This window comes from Rhinoderma darwinii, chromosome 7, assembly GCF_050947455.1.
Source record: "Rhinoderma darwinii isolate aRhiDar2 chromosome 7, aRhiDar2.hap1, whole genome shotgun sequence".
NCBI lineage: Eukaryota > Metazoa > Chordata > Amphibia > Anura > Rhinodermatidae > Rhinoderma > Rhinoderma darwinii.
This window is the reverse complement of record NC_134693.1, coordinates 93,201,964-93,224,479: the sequence shown is the minus strand read 5'-3', so window position 1 is coordinate 93,224,479 and position 22,516 is coordinate 93,201,964. Positions and strand designations below refer to the sequence as shown.

Sequence of the window (22,516 nt, the reverse complement as noted above, 5' to 3'; positions counted from 1 at the left end):
TTTCATAGGAAAACCCCTATAAATGCCGCGGTCACTATTGACTGCAACATTTAACTAGTTAAGCGGCCAGGAACATAGTGATTACTGTTCCTGCCTGTTAGAGCAGCGTGTCAGCTGTAAAACACAGCTGATACCTGCAGTGTATACGCGCAGAGCCCGCTCCAAACTTTACGCGGGGGTGATGGGTCAGGAAGCGGTCAATTAAGGAAGCTGTCAGGGGGTCTGGCGCAGCCGGGTCCCTTGACTGCCGACTATAAGACGGAGTGAGTTTTTAGCAATATTTATTCCTGCTAAAAACGGCATCTTCTAGTCCGAAAAATACGGTTATGCACTGGCGTGCTCCGCAATACCAAAAGGCCTGGAAGACCACTAAAGTGGATGATCCCAGAAGAGAGAACCCCCCTCGCACTCTGGAGAAGGTAGATGTATAATTCAGTCTACAATGAGGAGACGTCTTCATGTATGGAAATACACAGGGTTTATCTCAAGAAGCAAACCACCGGTAATACTCAAGCAGAAAGGCAAGATTAGAATTTGCTAGAAAACATCGAATAAAGGTTCTGAAGCAAGGTGTTTTTCTTTGGACAAATGAAACCAAGCTGATGTTGTACAGAATGATCGGAAGAGGACAATATGGGAAAGGAAGGGTTTATGATCCGAAGCATATCACGTCATCTGTCACACATGGCGGAGGCAGTGTAATGGCATGGGCATGTATGGTCGCCTGTGGTAATGAGGTTTATTGTTGTGACTGCGGATAGAAGTAGCAGGATGAATTCTGAAGTGTATAGAGCGAGACTTTCTGTTCCGATTCAGTCAAATGCTACAAAACAGAGAGGAGGAACTTCACAATACAGATGGATAATGACCCAAACCCTACCACACAAGAAACCCAAGAGCTTCTTAAGGCAAAGAAATAGAATCTCTTCAATGGCCAAGTCAGTCATGTGACATCAACCTGATTTGAGCTTTTAACGAACTGAAGGCAGAAAGACCCATAAACGCAGCAACTGAAGATGGTGGCAGCAAAAGCATCTCAAGGGAGAAAACTCAGTATTTGGTAATATCCATGGGTTCCAGACTTTAGGCAGTCACTTACTAAAAAGGATTTGCATCCAAGTATTAAAAATAGTTCTTATGTTTATATTTGTTTTTCCATTTTAGTTGTGAGCCTGTGAAAATGGAGGCACTATGTAAAAAAATGACTAATTCCTAATCAATATTTTTGTTAAACCCCTTGAATAAAAGCTGAAAGTCTCCACTACAATCACATCTTCATTGCTTTATTTCAAATCTATTGTGGTGATGTACAGAGGCTAAATGAGGAAATGGTCACTGTCAAAATTCTCCTGAACCAGAGTTTATTACGTCATACAGAAAATAAAGGCGTTATCCGGGCAGTGAAAATGATCCCCAAATCAAATACAAGCAGAAATTGAGGGCACATACTAATATACATATATTTTCGTTCTTGAGACCTTTCCCTGTTTTTCCATACTTCTGGAAGTCCTGTAGTTCAGCTGCAATGATGACACGCCGACATATGACCATGTGACCAAGAATGGTTTCCCTCTACAGTGGTGCTGGCACGTCATCATCCCACGTGACCGCTAGCCCCATGTTGGCGCATCATCCTCATCCCACGTGACCGCTAGCCCCAGCAGTGTTGGCGCATCATCCTCATCCCACATTACCGCTAGGGGGTTGGTGCTTTGATATCCCTGCAGAAGTAAGCCAGCCCCCTTCACTGTACTTGATCTCAGCGGTGGGCAGAGATACACAGCAAGAGGATGAACGAAGTACATGACGTGACTTGTCGTTTCCGCACACACCGTAAACTAAAAGTCCTGTCTGTTAACCAAAAGTCTGCTTGTAGTTTTTAGCTTTACATCAGGGGTTGGTGAGTAACGCAGAAATGTAATTGACTTTCCGTAGCTGGGTTTACCCAACGGAAACCTCTGACGGAACCCCGGAACGGAAAGCCAACGCTGATGTGAACAGGCCCTTACTGTGCATAGAGCGAAATCTGTCAATCTGCGGGTTGGGGGAGCGTGAATATCATTGGACTCCAGGCTTGCAGCGCGCCGCAGAGATAAGGTGTACGTTTTTAAAACCCATTAAAGATTAAGTGGCAAACCACCGAAATTCATCATCTGTCACGACTTCATGCTGTCCTTGGACAGGCCAGCATAAAAATCTGACCGATCTGGTTTAATTCCTACAAACAAGAGCTATTTCAGCTGTGTGTTATAGATTGGGAGAAAAGGCAGATCCTGTTTCTGTGTTCTACAACCTATCCCAGTAACTGTTTACAGTGTGTTGTTCGCTTTTGCTTCTGTCCTGCAGGGATGCTTTTGGCTATAATGGAAAAGTGTGGAGCTATTCCAAAAATCCATTCCGCTGAGGTTACTGTGGGTGAGGGCACAGTGGCTGCCGGGTACCAAAACTTCATTATCTGTGTGGAGATGTTCTTTGCATCAATAGCTCTGCGTTATGCTTTTACTTACAAAGTATACCTAGACAAGAGGCTGGATGCCCAAGGTGAGTGCGGCCATTTCTCACTTCCATTAATCATAAATATATTATTTTTAAAAAAACCTAAGAGGGTAATCTAGATTCAGCAAATGTAATTAGTTCTATAATGAAGTTTTATAGTTTTCCAATATACTTTCTGTATATGTTCCACAGTTTTCAAGATCAATGCTTGCTGTCATTTAATACGAACCTTCATTGTATACTCCCATGGCATAAAAATCTGTTATGGACGCCCTGGTGCAGGGCTCTGTAACAACGTTCAGCTCTGATACTGTAAGGGTAAGGTCTCACGTGGTGGCATTGATGCAGCCAAAAAAAACATGCCGTCATGCTTCAATGTCGCCCTGTGGGACCTTATCTTAACCCCTTAGTGACCACCAATGCGCCTTTTCACAGCGGTCACTAATTGTGCAAAAGTAGTGAGACATTAAAAAAAACCTATACATATGTGGTATCGCCGCAATCGTACTGATCCATAGAATAAAGGTAACATGTTATTTATGCCACGCGGTAAATGGTGTCAATTTAAAATTCATAGAACAATGGCAGCATTGCTGTTTTTTTGTTGTTTTTTGCCCCCCCCCCCCCCCCACCCCAAAAAAAGTTCATAAAGGTTAACCCTTTAATCCCGTCCCGACATTTGACGTATCCATACGCCAAAATCTGGTAGGGGAAGTATGGAGCGGGCTCACGCAGTGAGCTCGCTCCATACGATGCTGGTGTCGGCTGTATGTTACAGCCGACACTTCAGAGTAATTAGCGGCATCGCGCTCGAGCGCGATCCCGCTAGTTTAACTCGTTAAATGCTGCGGTCAATACCGACCGCAGCATTTAAATCGTCAGAAAGAGGGGGCGACCCCCTTTAACAGCTCATCGCGCCCCCCGCAACACAATCGGGGGGGCGATGGTTGCTATGGCTTCCTGGTGGCTTAATGAACGCCCCCAGGTCCGCCATCTTTGTACCCCTATTAAGCCCTGCCTCCGGCAGAGCTTACTAGAAGCCTGTCCGAATCATGATATACTGCAATACATATAGTATTGCAGTATATCGTGCAAGCTATCTAACGATCGCTGGTTGAAGTCCCCTAGGGGGACTAATAAAAAAAGAAAAAATAGTAAAAATGAGTTAACGTTTTTGGTTTTTTTTGTGTAAAAAAAAAAATAAATATTTAAAATAAAAAGGAAAAAAAAAAAACCTTTTCCCATTTTCCCCCTAGAGCAAAGTAAAAAAATAAATAAATAAACATAATTGGTATCGCCGCGTCCGTAAAAGTCTGAACTATTACAAAATATCATTATTTAACCCACACGGTGAACGTCGTAAAAAAAAAAAAAAAATTGTAAACGCCAGAATGTCTATTTTTTGGTCACCTCGTCTCCCACAAAAAATGAAATAAAAAGTGATCAAACCGTCGCATGTACACCAAAATGGTATTATTAAAAACTACAGCTTATCCCGCAAAAAATAAGCCCTCATACCACTTAATCGACGGAAAAATAAAAAACTTATGGCTCTCGGAATTTGGCGACGCAAACTAAATTTTTTTTTTTACACTTAGGTTTTTACATGTAAAAGTAGTAAAATATAGAAAAAACTATGTATATTTGGTATTGCAATAATCGTATTGACCCACAGAATAAAGTTAACATGTCGTTTTAAATGCACAGTGAATTCCGTAAAAACGGCGTGCAAAAAAAACATGGAGGAATCGCAGTTTTTTTTCATTTTCTACCCCACAAATATTTTTTTGCCCGTTTCCTAGTACATTATATGGCAAAATAAATGCTGCTACGAAAAACTACAACTCGTCCCGCAAAAATCAAGCCCTCATAGTACTATATCGACGGAAAAATGTGAGGAGGAATAAACGAAAATCTGAATGTTGTTTACGACGGGAAGGGGTTAATGACCAGGCCATTTTGCGTGTTAATGACCAAGGATTATTTTTTGTTTTTTCACGGTCACATTTCAAGAGTCGTAACTTGTTTTTTATTCTGTCGACATAGCCGTATAAGGGCTTGTTTTTTGCGGGACGAGTTGTATTTGTACCATTTTTAGATGTTTATAATATATTGATTAACTTTTATTAACTTTATTTTAGGAGAGAATTGAAAATAAGCAGCTATTCCAGCATTGATTTTCACGTTATAAATTTACGCCGTTTACTATGCCGCGTAAATAACATGTTAACTTTATTCTATGGGTCGGCACGATTACGGGGATACCAAATATGTAAAGGTTTTCCTACATTTGCACAATAAAAACCCTTTTAGGAAAAAATTACTTGTTTTTGCATCGCTGCATTCCAAGAGATGTAATTTTTTTCTTTTTCCGTCAATGTGGCCGTATGTGGGCTTGATTTTTGCGGGCCAATGTGTAGTTTTCATCATTACTATTTTGGGGTACATAGGATTTATAGATGAACTTTTATTTTTTTATGGGGGGAATGGGAGAATTTTGCAGTTTTTTGCAGTTTTTTTGGAATCCGTTCATGCAGCGGTTTAATTAATGTGTTCATTTTATTGTTCAAGTTGTTCGATCGCGGGGATACCATATATGTGTATGTGTGATTTTGTTTTGAGACTTTTACTAAATAAAACCACTTTTTGGGCAAAAAAAAAAGTTTTATTTGATTTTGACTGTACATTTTTTTTTTCTCTCACAAACTTTATTTAACTGCTTTTACATTTTTATTTTTTTTTATTTTTTTTTTAGTCCAACCAGGGGACTTCACTATGCGATCTGCCGATCGCACATATAATGCTTTGGTATACTTAGGCAATAATGCTTTGGTATACTGTCAGTGTTAAACTGGCAGGCAATCTATTTGCCTAACATGCATTTGCTGAAGGCAGACCTGGGGGCCTTTGTTAGGCCCCCGGCTGCCATGGAAACCCGACGGCGACCCGCGATTTCTTTGGATCTCCCTCCCTCTGTCAAACACATTAGATGTCGCTATTGGCAGCGGCATTTAATGGGTTAAACTGCCGGAATCGGAGCGCGCTTCGATTCCGGCAGTTGCAGCAGGAGCCAGGCTGTGTATAACAGCCGTGCTCCTGCTGCTGATCACGTGGGTACAGTGGCAGTAACCGAGCGATCACAGGACGGATATATCCGCCGTCCGCGAACTAGCCGCTGCAGAGGACGGATATATCCGTCCTTTGGCGTTAACAGTTTAATAAAAAAAATTATATGTACCACAAAATGGTGCGATTTAAAAAAATATAACTAATCCCGCAAAAAAATTTTCCTCATACAGCTATGTCAACTGAAATATAACGTTTATAGCTCTTTAAATGCGACTATAGAAAAACAAAAATTCCTTGGTCATTAAGGCCTAAAATAGGCTGGTCACTAAGGGGTAATGAGTCCTTCACCTCTTTGTCCATCACATGGCCAAAATAAATAGTGAAGGTTCCTATTGAATAACAGCAAGCAGAGATCTTGAAAACCATGGGGAATTGATAAAGTGTATTGGGAAAATTCTATAACTTAAAGCATACTTCCAATGACATTGACTTAAATCATGCCTTCATTTTTTGCACAGCTCAATAGAGCCTTTCACTACAATTCCAAATATACCTATATTATGCAGATAGCCACTTCCTAGCCCGAGATCCAGCCATTATATATGTCAGAGACTAAATGTAAAATCTCCCCTTGCTGCATATTGAAATGGACGGGCACTTCCTGATTGTGATATCACCTAAGGCAATTGAAGCCAGGGCTTGTGCCCTTCTATCCAAGGAAGCTTTTCTTTTAACTCGTACACAAGCAAATCAGGTCACAGAATCTCCTGCTGCATTCTCTCACCAGCATTTAGTATCTATACAGACATCTTCTGCAAGGCAAGAGACAGACAAGTGCTGCAATCACTGGATCCTTGCATCATGCTAATAACTAGCATGATGCCATATATTAGCATTGTGTGTGTGTGTGTGTGTGTGTGTGTGTGCGCGCGCGTGTGTGTGGGCGCGCGCGTGCGTGCGTGCGTGTGGACACGCGCGCGCGCACACACACACACTTTTTTCACTTTAATTTTTTTCCTCCATACATATCAAAAGCCATTTTTTTATTTTTTCATCGATTATTGCCATATGAGGGCATGTTTTTTGCAGGACAGGTTGTAGATTTTCACGGCACCATTTATTGTACCATATAATGTAGTGGGAAACTGTAATAAAAATATTTGTGTGGTAAAATAGGAAAAAACAGCGATTCTGGGTGGCGTTGTTTTTAGGGCTTTCACTGTGCAGTAACGGTGCATTAACGTCATTCTGCGGGTCAAGACCATTACAGCGATACCAAATTTATATAGTTTTTTTCATGTTTTACTACTTTTACAAGGAAAAAACTGGTTGTTAAAAATAAAATGAGTTTTGTTTCCACATTCTGTCAGGCATAACTTTTAGTTTTTTTTTCGTTAATTGAGTGGTGTGGGGGTGAGATGTAGTTTCTATTACCGTTTTGGGGTACATGAGACTTTTTGATCACTTTTTTTATTTAATTTTTTGTGGGAGATGAAGTCACCAAAAAACAGCAATTTTTTTTTTTTTACAGCATTCACCGCGCGGTCTAAAAAAAAAATGATATATTGTAATAGTACAGACTTTTAACCCCTTAATGACCGCCGATACGTCTTTTTACGGCGGTCATTAGTGGGCTTTATTCTAGAGCGCCGCCAAACTACGTCGCTGCTGTAGAATAAAGTAAACAGCAGGGAGCCGTGAAATCTCCCTGCTCTCAGCTGCCAGAAGCAGCTGAGGGCTGGGGGCGTCCCTGCTCTGCCGGGTGAGATCGATATTAGTATCGATCTCACCTGTTTAACCCTTCAGATGCGGTGCACAATAGCGAGCACCGCATCTGAGTGGTTTTGGAGAGAGGGAGTGAGCTCCCTCTCATCTCACTGACACCCGGCGATAAAATCGCCGAGTGTCTGTGTCTTCTATGGCAGCCGGGGGTCTAATAAAGACCCCCAGGTCTGCCTGCAGCGAATGCCTGCTAGATCATGCCGCAGGCATGACCTAGCAGATGCCTGTCCGTTTTAAACGGACAGGCAGTAATACACTGCAATACAAAAGTATTGCAGTGTATTATAATAGCGATCGGAGGATAGGGAAGTCCCCTAGTGGGACTATTAAAGTAAAAAAAGTTTAATAAAGTTAATAAAAAAAAAAAGTGAAAAAAAAAAAATGAAAAACCCAGCTTTTCCCCTTACAAAATGCTTTACTATTAAAAAAAACTACAATAAAGCAAAAAAGTTACACATATTTGGTATCGCCGCGTCCGTAACGACCCCGACTATAAAGCTGTTACATTATTTAACCCGCACTGTGAACGCCGTAAAAAATAAAATAAAAAACAATGGAAAAATTGCTGTTTTCTGTTAATCCTGACTTAAAAAAAATGTGATAGAAAGTGATCAAAAAGTCGCATCTACTCTCAAATGGTACTAATAAAAACTGCAAGTCGTCCCGCAAAAAACAAGACCTTATACAGCTATGCCGACGCAAAAATAAAAAAGTTACAGCTCTTCGAATGTGACAATGGAAAAATCTAAAAAATGGCTTGGACATTAGGGCCCAGAATGCCAGCAGGGGGAAGGGGTTAAGGAAGCATCCATACCAGTTCTGTTTTAAAAAAAAAAATATATATAATTTTGTTTACATTGTGCTTGAAAGGAAAATGGGAAATTGGGGGTTTTTGAAACTTATTTTTTTTTATTTTTTATTCATTAAAAAAGTTATTTTACTGTTTTTTTTACTTGTGCCCGTAGGTGACTTTAACCAGCGATCGTTAGATCGCTTGCACGATATACTGCAGTATGAATGTATTGCAGTATATCGTGATACTGACAGTCTCCTATGAAGCCCTAGCAGGTGGGCTGCTGCTGCTGCTGCTGCTATGTTGTATCTGGCTGGTTATGAAAAATGACCCCACGTCTTTTATTTTTTACATTTTTTTTTAAATAAATTACTGGAAAAAACACTGTCTTCCCCCCCCCCCCCCCACCCCATTGTTCATAACCAGCCAGATACAACATAGCAGCAGCCTAGCATTATCAGGATGAGAAGGACCACGGTGTTTGGACATTCCCAGCCTAATAACACCAGCCTGTGGTCGCCCTAGTGCCCGACCATCACTTCAGGTGGTCGGGTACTGTTTGTTCCCGATTCTTCCTGGTACCCCTGGTGGTGGAGGGTCCCGGGGTAATAATGGAGAGGTTAGTGTTAGCCTTTCCACCGGCTAAGGCCCCATGCACATGACCATATTTTTCATCAGTAATTATTGACCGTAATTACGGACCCATTAAATTCCATTGGCCAAGGACACCTTTCAGTATTTTTACTAATGGGTGTCCATGCTGAAAAAAATGATAGAACCTGTCCTATTCTTGTCAGTAACTAAGGACTCTCCCATAGCAGTCTGGGAGCTTCCGTAATTTCGGACGGCTACTGATGTGCATCCGTAAACCATCCGTATTTACGAAAGCGTTGCTATGCAACATGCTGATATAATTTGCATCGTTCGTCTTTATTTACGGATCCATATATACGGTTGGAATACGGCTGCAATACGGGCCGTATTTACGGACACCCTTCTGTATATGCGGATGCCTACGGATCAATATTTATGGACAGTATTTCGGGATAGATGAAAATACGGTCGTGTGCATGGGGCCTAAAGCAGTAGTAATAAAGTTTTTTAAAAAAAAGACACGCAGAAAAAATATCCCCCACACAACCCTCGTTAACCATTTTATTTAAAAAAAAAAGGGACTACTTCGGACTCGAGGACTAACAACCAAACCTGTAAAAAAACACAAATAAGAAAAGGATGTTGTAGCGTAGTAGACTACGCTAATCCATCCTGATGGATCCCATCAAAAAATATGTCACACGGTATACGTTTTTTTAACATGAGAGGCTATGGGTGACTGATGCCACTGTATGGCATCCGTCACAGGTATACTTTAAAAGTACCCTTCGGGGAGCTACCAACATCATTGTCCATGTAAGGACAGCGATGTCAGGGGCCTCCTCAGAGTCTGAATCCCCAGGCAGTGCGCTAGTAGAGACTCTGCCTTAGGACGCCGGCCCTGGAAAAACTCTTGGCATCACTGTCCATATATGGACAGTGATGTCAGGGATTTCCCCAGAGCCGGAGTCCCATTGCAGAGCGCTAGTATAGGCTCTGCTCCGTGACTCTGGTTCTGGGGAAGCCTCTGACATTATTGTCCATATATTAATGTCAGGGGCGGAGTCCCGGTGCTAATAGAGCTCTGCCCGGGACTCCGGCTCTGGGGCTGCCCCTGACATCACTGTCCATATGTGGATAGTGATGTTAGGACAGAGCAGGAGTTCCAGGCAGAGCCCGGGACTCCTGTTCTGGGGTTGCCCCTGTCATCACTGTCTATATATGGACAGTGATGTTAGAGGCTTCCACAGTGCCAGTGGTGTATTGTAGCAGAGCCTCTACTAGCGCTCTGCCTGGGATTTCATCTCTGCTCCGGACATGACTATCCATTTATGGACAGTGATGTCAGGAGCAGTGCTGTGAATAGGGCCTAGAGTGCGGAGGCTCGGGAGCGCGCACGTCAACGTGGTGCAGAAGGAGAAGAGACGGAGGAGCAGCAAAACACGGAAGAAGACTACAGCATAGCAGGCCAACAGTAAGGTAAATATATAATATATTGAAAAGGTTTTTTTTTATTATGTTAAAAGGAACACGTGTTAAAAAAGTTTTTTTTTATCTTTACTGGTACACTTTAATTATTGTTGGATACATACAGTAAACTACAATACCAAACATGTTCTGTCCCGTGCACCTTAAAAAAAAAAAAAAAAAAATGGAAAACGGTGCTCCGTTTAAAGCTTTCCTGTCCTGAACTCTGTTCAGTATGTCTTTACACTTTCACCGCCAAGGATGCAATAGTTAAAGACCGGTTCTATTGGAAAATTAATTTCTTAAGGAGCTAATGGGTTTTCAAAATAGGTTTTAAAAAAAAAAATGTAACGTTTCCTCAGCATATGGCTTACTTTTACTATGCAAATCAGACTCTCGCAGGAGTCGGGTTCCAAACTTTCGGGTAGGGGGTTATCCCGACACATCCTGCATCCTCCCGCAACTCCCCACGGCAGCATCCAAGCTCAAAACGTGAGATCTCGCATTCTGTTTCAAAGAGGTTTATTTATTGCAATATTTTAATTAGTATGGCAGTTGCTAATGGGTAACGTCTGTATTAATTCTTACGGACCAGATTGACCTCTGCTGCGTCAGGGAGCTCCCATGATAATTGTCAGTATATGAACCGTTACATCACTGGAGCTTGCTGACGCATACGTTTAATGGAGGCCTGTGACTGATTCCATACAGTGGCATCAGTCACCCATAGGCCCCCATATTTAAAAAAAAAAGAAAATTTATACCACGCGGTATAAGTTCTTGGGGTTTTTTTAAATACACTTTTCTTTCATTCTTTTAAAAAAAAAGTATACTGACATTATTTTGGAATCCATTGGGCTAATGGAGCTCTATGGATAAGGTTAGCGTGGAAGTCGGAATCTTTCCTGACATACACGTTAAGCGTTGGGCATAAACCTGATGTACACCGTGCTTAACCCCTTAATGACCAGCCTATTTTAAACCTTAATGACCAAGCCCTTTTTTACGTTTTTCCATCGTCACATTCCAAGAGCTATAACTTTCATTTTTGCGTCGACATAGCTGTATAAGGTCTTGTTTTTTGCGGGACAAGTTGTATTTTTTAGTAGCACCATTTTGGGGGACATATTATTTGTTGATGAACTTTTATTAACTTTTTTTTGGGGGGGAATAGAAAAAAACCTGAAATTTCGCCACGCTTTTTCGCGTCTTAAATCTACGCCGTTTACCGTGTGATATAAATAACACAATAACTTTATTCAGCGGGTTGTTACGATTGCAACGATACCAAATTTGTATCGTTTTTGTATGTTTTACTACTTTTACACAGGAAAAATGCTTTTTTTTTTCAAAATTATTTGTTTTTGTCTCTCCATGTTTGAAGAGTCGTAACGTTTTTATTGTTCCGCCGATGCAGTTGTATGAGGGCTTTTTTTTTTGCGGGAAGACTTGTCATTTTTATTGGTACCATTTTGGAGTAGATGCAACTTTTTGATCACTTTTTATAACTTTTTTTTTTAAGTCCGGATTCACAGAAAACAGCAATTTTTCCATAGTTTTTTATAAAAAAAATTACGGCGTTCACTGTGCGGGTTAAATAATGCAATAGATTTATAGTCAGGGTCGTTACGGACGCGGCGATACCAAATATGCGTAACTTTTTAAATTTATTTTGGTTTTTTAATAGTAAAGGAGTTTGTAAGGGGAAAAGGTGGGTTTTTCATTTTTTTTTTCACTTTTTTTTTAAATTAACTTTATTAAACTTTTTTTTTTTACTAGTCCCACTAGGGGACTTTAATATGCGATTCTCCGATCGCTATTATAATACACTGCAAAACGGACAGGCATCTGCTAGGTCATGCCAGAGGCATGATCTAGCAGGCATTCATGACAGGCAGACCTGGGGGCCTTTATTAGGGGGCTAGCGCTTTTTTAATAATCCTAGTCGGTACAAGCTATTGTATTCACCCAGCGTGACTAAGAGGCTCTCCAGCAGTCTGCAGCTGCTGACCGTGCCTGCCACACTATTCCTATCAGATCTCAATACACATTGGATCCCAAACGTTATGCTAACCGACCTGGAATCATTTTAACTCACTTTAATGTTGTACGTCCTGTCATTTTCTGCTGTGCTTTATTTCTAAAGTAAAATATTAAAAGTTATGTTTTAATCTTTTCAATAAATCAATAGCAGCTGGGAAATTGGGATCATTTGTGTACATTATTTGCTTTTCGGCTGCTATAGAAGACAGACACTCGGCGATCTTATCGCCGGGTGTCGGTGAGAGAGAGAGGGAGCTCCGTCCCTCTCTCCAAAACCACTCAGATGCGGTGCTCGCTATTGCACACCGCATCTGAGGGGTTAAACATGTGAGATCGATAGTTATATCGATCTCACCCGGCAGAGCAGGGACGCCCCCAGCCCTCAGCTGCCTCTAGCAGCTGAGAGCAGGGAGATTTGACGGCTCCCTGCTCTGTTTACTCATCCTGATGCAGTGCCGTAAAAAGCCATTTTCGCATCAGAATAAAGCCCGTTAGTGGCCGCCGTTAAAAGGCGTATTGGCGGTCACTAACGGGTTAAGCCCTGGCAGTAAGGCGCTAAATAGAAAGCTTTGATTGTTTCTCAGCTAGTAACCAGACTGAATCTTAAATAGAAAATATTTGTCGATCAAGGTGACTGTACAGCAAAATTCAGAAGCTACAGCAAATTCTGCTTCAGGTTAATTATCCACAGCCAAGGCCAGAAAGCAGACTAAGGCCCCCTGTACACAATCGTACCTGTAATCACAGCTCTTACGGGCACGGCCGGCCGCATACCGTCACCTGCATTTGTGGCCCATGCTCCCATTATAAAGTATGGGAGCACGCTCCGTAAAATCAAAAAATTGGACATGTCCTATTTTTTTGTACGGATCATTTCAAGTGTTTTGATTCATAAATTCAGATCAAAACCGGCCGTGTGCATGGGGCCTTAGTCTATTTCCGCCGACTACCACAAAGTTTGTCAGTTTGTTTGAGACGGGATTTTGTTTTCCCATTGTACTGCATTGTCATAGGAGTAGAACAACAAGAAAAACGGAAGTGCTGGATCCGTTGCAAGACTGAAACAAACGGTGTCCGACGGAACCTATTGACTTTAATGGGCTCCGTCATGGTTTCTGTCATTTTTGTGGACAATGTCTCTGCGTGCTGCACTATTTGTGCAGTAAAAATGACTGCAAAGGAGGTCCCTAATGGAGCCTCAGATGCAGATGTAAACCGGGCTTTGTACAGTAGACACAAGTTATGTCCTTGCCACAATTTGGTTTGACAGTACTGTGTGATAAAGGGATGCTGCCATCGTGTGGCTGTCATCAGAATGATGTGACTTCCACGTTCTCTTTTGCTCCACAACAGTACTTTTACTGTCAAAGAAAAAAAAAAGGTGAAATTCTGTAAAATATGAAACAAAAGCGCGGAGGATCCGATCTGTAAATGCTAATGATAAAAAAATGATTGCACATTTCAGCAATTCAGACACGACATTGTTTGTTTACATTTGGCGTTCTTTCAGATGGTCTCCTGCGATTAAAGATTATTTGCTTGGCTATTTTTAAGTTTAGGTTTGTTAAGTTCGCACTTGCGTGCTTAGACTGGGTTCATATTGTGCCTTTTTTGTGGTATTTTCAAACATCGCCTAAAGAAACGCATCTAAAAAACGCATGCGTTTTTCAAAGTGTTTCAGCTGTGTAGAACCATTCAATTCAAAACCACAGCTGAAACATTCACAAAACGTATGCATTTTTTCAGATAAATTTTCTTTAGGCTGTTTGAAAATGCACAATGTGAACCCAACCTTAGTGGGGTTAAATCTTTCTCTGCTGCTTTGGTAATAATTGTTTAATCCCTTAATACCGCATGAGTTTTTGGCATTAATTACTAGACCATTTTTAGCTATTTTTTTTATTTGTGCTGGTTAAACGGGCATCATTTTTTGTAATTGTTGTGTCTTTTGTAAAAAAGCTTTATTTTATTTTTTTTAATCATTTTTACACCTAGTACTTACTTGGGTACTCATATAGGGTTGGGTTTTTAGAGTTTGAACTTGAAAAATGAATTGTTTTAACAATTTTTTTGTAACCACATAGAGGAACCTTTAAATAGAATTTATATTTGTATCCACCGGCATTTAACGTTTTTGATATGCATCATGACCAATAAAGTGGAATTAGTGGAATTCAGTTTAATATTTTTTTTTTTATATTACAATTTTATTTTTACTTTTTTTGTTTTTAACTCCTATCCGCACCACAACGTACTATTGAGTCATGGTGGGGGCTGATGTTTGGAGCAGGCTCACCCACTGAGCCCATTCCGCACGATGTGTGGGTCAGCTGTGTATAACAGCTGACACCCAGGACTAATGGCCAGGTCACACTGCTCCTGGCCGTTTAACCCCTTAGATGATGCGATCAATCACGATCGCAGCGTCTAAGACGTTAAGACAGCTCATCGGCCCCCCGCAATGCGATCTTGGGGTGCTGATGGTTGTCATGGCAGCCCAGGGGCCTAATGAAGGCACTCAGGGCTGCCTTTCTTCATCTCCTGTTAAGCCCTGCCTCCTTAACAGGAGCCTGTTTAAATTAAAATTATACTGCAATACGCTAGTATTGTAGTGTATTGTATCGGTTCATGTCCCCTAGGGGGACTAATAAAATGTGTGTTAAAAAAAAAATAATAATTCAAAAGTGCAAAAAACTCCCCTTTTCCCATTTTTTCCTCTAAAGTAATGAAATAAAAAAAGTCATGGCTTTTGGAAGGTGGAGAGCAAAAAATGGAAATCCAGGAAATAGCAGTGACGGGAAGGGGTTATAACTTGTCCCCCAGAAGTTCAGAAAAAACTATTTACATGAAATATTTCTCCATAGCAGCTGTCATGACAGGCCCCCTTAGGGGAACTTCACACATGTTTTTTGACGCGGAAACCGCGCCAATAAACGTCCGAAGACGCCTCATTGATTTTAATGGGAGGCACAGGCTTTTTTTCCCTGCAATCAGTAAACACCGCTCGCGGGAAGAAGAGCGACATGCCCTATCTTGGGGCATTTACGTCTCTGACCTCCCATTTACAATCATGGGAGGCAGAGAAAGACGTTAACGCAGCGTGCCCACGGCGCTCAATGGCCGCGGCTGAAAAACGCCATTAAAAACACCCCAAACAGTGTGCTGGCAGGTCAAAATCTGCCTCAAAATTCCTGAAGGAAAAACTCAGTGTGAACAGGGCCTTACAGTGGAAAATAGCTCTGATGATTTGACAATTGTCACACTTATATCTGACATTTTGTTCTAGTGATCGCCGTGACCAATAGAGGCAGATCAGGAAGGCAGAAACGGTACTGGCTGCACGAGTTTTTGACGGGTGTTTTCACATTGCTGTAAAATAAAGCGCCTTAAGGGCTGCAATAAAAAAATACTTCTATGCATGGTCGGGCATTAAGGGGTTGTTCCCTAGGAGTATGTAAAGAATACTTGTATTCAGACTCTGGATAGATCTCCATGGCTTTGGAGAAGTGCTGACTCATCTCAGTGAGCTCACTGCTTGGGTGGAGAGAACATGAGGTTCACATGATTCAGGCCATTCACGTGTGTGACTCATCAAGATAGGAGCCTCATGATGTTCACTGAATTCTTCCACTTGCAATCTTTGTATAACTTGTGTGTATCTTGATCCTGTCCTTTCTCTCTTTTGTTCCCCTTGCTTTTGCCCTGGTTGTATGCTGCAGCTGTTCCAACCTACGGTCCATATGGTAGGTACAGCTCTGTCTGCATCGTCTTTTCCAGCTTTATAAATCTGCTGTTTTTATATACTACCTTTCCTTTTTCTAGACCGTCTTTCATTAGGCATTTATTTTAAAATGTACTTTTGGAAAATAAAATGCCATTCAACATCCCATAAACCAACACTTCATCTGATAAGTAACAGTAATGATTCCATAAAGCTAGACGTTCTTTACATTAACAGTATAGCCTAAGTAAAAGCCATTCCTATAAGTGATAGGGAGCTTATCTAACACTATTATTTCTATGTACACCAGATTACCATCCATCCTTCCTTTTATTCCATTTATAAGGTACATTACAAGACGTTCTGTATAGTTTTACCCACATACATAGCTTTTTGCATGGTTAACCACTGTAGATAGTGCCCATATAGTGCCACACTTCCCTTTATAGCGCCACACACACACCCCCTTCCTGGGGGTTCTGCTCCAGGAGGGAGACTTTGAGTTCACTATCCATATATGGGCAGACATTAGGGGCTTTGAGATGGCAAAATCCCAGTCCAGAGCATTGGCAACACTCTGGCCGGGGATATTGCCCCTAGAGGAAGCCCCTGACCTCACTGTCCATATATTGATAGTGACGTCAAGGGCTTTGCCAAGACAGGAGTCCCCAGCCAGAAAGCTTGCGATGCTCTCGCCGGGGATTCCATAGTTGAAAGCCCCTGACAACACTGTCCACGTCAGTGGCTTTCCCGGGCTCAGCACTTAGCGATGTGCGGAGTCCCCTTGTTTTTAATAGCCGTCGCATGGATGACTTTCTGAAAAATGGTCGTTAAAAACTGATCCATTGCCTTCTATGGGTGCCGTTGGGGCCATAAATTCGGCTGAAAATAGAACATGTTCATTTATTTTGATGATCGTGTTCACGGGCCGTTAAAAAAGACGGCCGTGAACTTTTGAGACTGCTTACTCTAGCCCAGAAATTGAGACGATGGTCCAGCCATTTAAATATGCCACTTTGTATAATAGGGAACGCTGGGTAGACTACAACTGACGATATGACACAACCATTAATATTCAGATTATTTACTTTTCTGCTGTTAAAGCTACAGTTCTAGCGGGGGGAGGGGATTTTATGCGCTAAGGGATATTGTGTGTCATCCTATTGGTTTTATATTGTGTACAATACTTGATCTGCTCTATTTAATTGTATGCTTATCTGAACGTTATAATTGTTATTGATGGGAAAAAAAATATTTTATAAAAATGTTATAAAAAAAAAAAAATAATACACCCATAGAACTTCATTGTTCTGAAAACGGTCGTGAGAATATAGCCTTAGAATTTTGATGGCAGATTCTACTGATTTTCTGTGTTGGTGGAAATATAGATGGGACAGACTGACTGCTGTGCCCTCATCCTCCAGAAATTGCTAAAATGAAATTACAGTGACACTAGGAAAGCACAGTGTTCCTTGGTCTCCTGTTGTCTCCATTTGACTTGTACAGGGTGGCCTCATGGATGGTTATTATAATGAATGACTGCCATGGAGAAGCCCGGAAAGCTGAGTGGAGCTCGCAGGAGACGAAGTGTCAATGTGTCTAGGGAAACATTTATTTTTGATTAATTTTATTAAATGTATCTTCTACTTTTTATTTTCAACTCCTCATCTAAGAATTTGTTTTTGATACTTTTCAGGCCGCTGCGCCCCAATGAAGAGCATCTCCAGTAGTTTGAAGGAGACCATGAATCCTCATGACATTGTCCAGGATGCCATCCATAACTTCTCACCAGCCTATCAGCAGTACACACAGCAGTCTACCTTGGAGCAGGGCACAGGCTGGCGCAATGGACAAATAATCTCTCGCTCCCAGAGTCTGTCGGGTGCTCATGACACCGAGAAGACCTTACTTCTGAGTTCTGATGATGAATTCTGACCAGTACGAAGAGACCGTCTGACAGACTAACTTCTAGGGACAGGGACTTGGCAGCAAATTCAGATTTGTGCTGTCACCAAATTCTGTGCTGACTTTTTTTTTTTTTTCTCCTTAGAGTCCACTGTAAACAGGCAATCTCATTGTAGAGCAGATCTGTAAAGAGGCTTCATCATTATTATAATTGTTTGTTTTGGTGATGTAGGTTTGTTGCAGGTTGAGATTATATTTTTGTATTAGATAAGCAGATTCTCTGACATTTCCTGCTGCCAATTTCATTTTTTGTATCAGTAGATGTAGGAACCTGGACCATACTGTTGCGAGCAGTAGCTGCACTTTAATGGATTCATAACCTATATATATATACTCATAGCCAATTCATTAAATTCAAGATTTCACATAATCCATATATATTAAACCGAAAAGAAAAATCTCGACATAATAATATTATATCAAAATATTTTTATTTTTACTTTATTACACATCAATAAATACAAAACATACAAAATTAACCCCCTCCCAAGTATATACTATAGACATATAAAATATAATTAAAAGAATGTGTACCAGGTTCACAAAATACAGTATCAAAAATAGTTATATATAGAGAAATAATTCCTCCCAATAGAGAATCACATCCCAGGTAAGTAAGAGCTTATATCATGTGTATGAGTATCAGACTGACAGGTCCCTCCAATCAATAAAGTATAGCAACCATGCTTAAGATAATGGAGACCTAATCAGAGATAAGCTATAGGCAGTTAGAAATAGAACACAATACCTGTTGAGGACATGATGCTGGTGGGATAGGACACCTGGACACCAAGCACCTCGACGCGCGTTTCGAGCATCATGTCCTCAACAGGTCGAGATTTTTCTTTTCGGTTTAATAATAAAAAAAAAACTTTAATGGATTCAGCGTGCTTGAACTCGATTTTGCATCAAGAGACACTGTAGGAATGAATTGGTGTTCTGTCATTCAGGTACAAGGACACTCTTGGTATCCATCTGTCCCATAGAAATCTATGGAAACATTACACTATACAGTAGGTCTGAACGTAGGCAAATGAAGTGTGAACAGAGATGGATCACAACCTGCAACAAATCTAGAAGTTTGAAACACTTTGTGTCGCAGCTTTGTGCTCTGTACCTTTCATTACAAAAAACAGATGCTATTCAGTCCTATGACTCTGTTGTCAATAGGGGTTGTTTTTTTGTTTTTGTTTTTTTATTAATAAGTATGCTGTCTAGGAAGTTCGTTGGGAACACTTATTTCACATATCCCTTTTCCGTGCTTGTCTTTTGGTTGGACTTCCAATTTCCCTGTGTTGTTGCAAAAATTGTTTGCATAGTTCTTTAAGGGGTTTCAACAGATAAAGCTTATTTTATCATGATAAGTTTAGCATTTTTCTACTATACTTTTTGCATGAACTCAGTTTTTTTTAGATTACTGCTTGCAGTTATTGAATAGAAACCTTTAATATATGAATATGAGAATTTGTCCTGGTCATGTGATGGACACCGGTGCAGTACACTAATCAGAGCGCTATGTGATCAGGACAGATTCTCGTCCTCGAATGTACACAGTAGAACTGACCACAAACAAAGATCTTGACAACTGTGAGGAATTTACACACAAAGTATATTAGAACGTGGCAGAACTATTCAATATGAACAAGCTTAAAACAAAAAAATTCCATTTATAGAAAGTTCCTCTCCAAACTAATTTGCTTAGATGTATGTATAATAATGTGCTAGACATAAAGGGTCTTTTGTGTTAATTCATATTCGACATCTGCCATCTCAACTCATTTAGTGCAGAATAATGATTTCTGCAGGAGCATAGAAATAATGGGAGGTGAGGAACTGTGTAAAAACTACTGCAGATATATATAATGTGTTTTCAGGATGCATAAGATTCTACCTTTTTATTATAGATGAAATGAGGAATATATGGTTGTAAAGCTTGCGTTATTTTTATTTTTTTTGAGTAGTACGGTGGTTGGCTGGTGGTTTCTCTCCGAGTTTATTACAATGTTGTTGTTTCATTTTTGGGACCATTATCCTAATGAGTATTGATCGTTTTGTGATTGTAAACAGTCCAGGCAATTTTTGTGTCTTTTCTAGTGTGATTTTAGGTAGGCTCTCTGGCTTGTGATTAGTGAGTGGACAACATGAAGGCAACAGGGCCGGATAGATCTGTCCATTTTCCTATTTATTTGAATATATATTAAAAATTCAGGCCACAGACACAAAGCGGCACACAGTACATGGGTGTTTTTCATTTGAGAACAAGGCGATCAATGTTGATCACAGGACAGACTACAGATGCTTCCGGTCTGCTGTATGCTGACATTTTAGAGCTCGCAATTTATGAATTGGGCTCCTTTACGATACAAGTCCTTCTCAACGATATACTGGCCAAATGCTGGAATTGTGGGACCACAAAAGCTATCAGAATCTAGCCCTTAACCAATGCAAACCCTACAGTCAGGCTGTCTTCCTGCATCTTCCATTCACTTTTCGGTGTTCGAAAATATTTATATTTATTAAAAGGTTGCGAACAGACGTAAATTAACCATTATGCCCTTTTGCTTATTCCCTGCTATATTGAACTCTTTCACTGGCAAAACGAACTGCAGCCCTTGTCTTCTCTGGCAGTGGGGGGAATAAATAAAACAAGTATATTTTTATAAATATTTGTAGACATTTCTTTTTTCTCTTCTATGTTGCAGTGATCACTCAGACTCCTGTAATCACTACAGACATTAAGGCTATGTTCACACAGAGTTTTTGGCAGGCGGAATTTCTGCCTCAAAATTCCGTTTGGACGTTTGAGGCAGATTTTTCTCTCCCTGCACGGCGATTTTCGCGGCGTTTTTTTCCCGCGGCCATTGAGCGCCGCGGGCATAAAACGCCGCAAAATACGCTTTCTCTGCCTCCTATTGAAGTCAATGGGAGGCCATCAGGCGTAAACGCCCGAAGATACGGCATATCGCTTCTTTTTCCCGCGAGGTGGTTTTACCGCTCGCGGGAAAAATACGCCTCCGCCTCCCATTGAAATCAATGGGAGGCATTTTCGGGCCGTTTTTTGGCGCGGTTTCCTCGTCAAAAAACTCTGTGTGAACATAGCCTTTTAATCTTCCTATACACCTGTAGGTGCTCTCTGGTTACATTGACTTGGAATGAGCTTTCTGCAGTGAGGAAGAAAAGAGCCATATGCCCCTCTGGACTTGAGTATCCTAGCGAAACATTATGCCTTTAAAGTAGAGTAATGATGTAAACTGCTTGGTTCAAGGGGTCCTTCTAAGATCCCATTTAGGTGCAATATCGTTTCCAAGTCAGGATTGGGAGATGTTGGCAATTTGTGTGGAGTTTTATGGTTTGTTTCTTTAAAAAAAAAAGGAAAAAATTATGTAAACTATTAATGGAATATGTGTGTGGTGGTAAATTATTTACGCTATTTACATTGTTAAATTCCATGTCACTGAAAACAAAGGGTAATTTGCTCTGTCTACTGGAGAATTTTCTGCAGATATTTATAGGGGGACTTACCCAAATTAACTTTCTTTCCAAAAAAAAAACAATCTAAGGGTATGTTCACACGCAGTGGTTTCAGACGTAATTCGGGCGTTTTACACCTCGAATTACGCCTGAAAAAACGCCCCTAATATGCCTACAAACATCTACCCATTGCTTTCAATGGGAATTACGATGTTCTGTTCCCACAAGCTTTTATTTTACGCGTCACTGTCAAAATACGGCGCGTAAATTGACGGCTCGTCAAACGAAGTGCAGGGCACTTCTTGGGACATTTTTGGAAGCGTTTTTCATTGACTCCATTAAATAATAGCTCCAAAAACGGCCGTAAAAAACGCGAGTTGTTAAAAAAATTAAAAATAAAAAAACCTTCTGAAAATCAGGAGCTGTTTTTGCCTGAAAACAGCTCTGTATTTTCAGTAGTTTCTCCGGCAATGAAGACAGAACATGGCAGGCGCACTGCAAAAGACCCCCATGTTCCGTCTTCAGTGCCTCCGCTTATTAGTGCAGCGCCTGCCGCATCACCCCGTTCTGACTGCGCGCGCACTTTTTGTCAGGAGTGGGGCAATGGCTGTATTACACAGCCGCAGCCCCACTCTAAAGGCGGAGGTCAGTGAAACATATCCTCTCCGCCGCTATTCCTTTGAATGCTGCGATCAAAGCGGACTGCAGCATTTGAGGGGAAAATGAGAAGGGGGGGGTGCCCTTTGGATCGCGTGACATACCATATATGGGCAGATAGCCCAGGGTCCATTGAAGGACCCCAGGGCTGTCTGGCCATAATTCCTGTTGTTAGGACATACCCAAGTATGCCCTAACAACTGCCTGTGTAATATCCGTAAACAGGCAAATGTACTGGCATATAGATATAAGCCAGTACATTAAAGTATAAAAAAAAAAGTAATTTTAATTTAAAAAAAAAATAGAAACCTTAAAATAAGTCTCAATACATTAAATATTCACATTTGGTATAGTTGCAACCGTAACAACAAATTTATAGCTTCTTATGATTTTTATGCACCTATAATATAAAATAAAAACGGCTTTCTTTCACTTTATTAATGTGATGCACGCGGTGC

At 40.8% G+C, this 22,516-nt stretch overlaps 1 protein-coding gene across 3 annotated transcripts in view; it reads left to right on the top strand.

The window, feature by feature from the left end:
• The window catches only part of TMEM184B (transmembrane protein 184B), a 157,674-nt gene extending 137,080 nt beyond the window's left edge, over positions 1-20,594 (top strand). For 2 of the 3 annotated variants that reach the window (XM_075833691.1, XM_075833690.1), the window contains exons 9-11: positions 2,347-2,541; positions 15,964-15,987; positions 17,662-20,594. In XM_075833691.1, the coding sequence (XP_075689806.1) occupies positions 2,347-2,541; positions 15,964-15,987; positions 17,662-17,900 (458 nt within the window). In that variant the 3' untranslated portion in view covers positions 17,901-20,594. The remainder of the gene's footprint in view (positions 1-2,346; positions 2,542-15,963; positions 15,988-17,661) is intronic. The other variant, XM_075833692.1, reaches the window with a different exon arrangement.
• Positions 20,595-22,516: the final 1,922 nt, after the last annotated feature.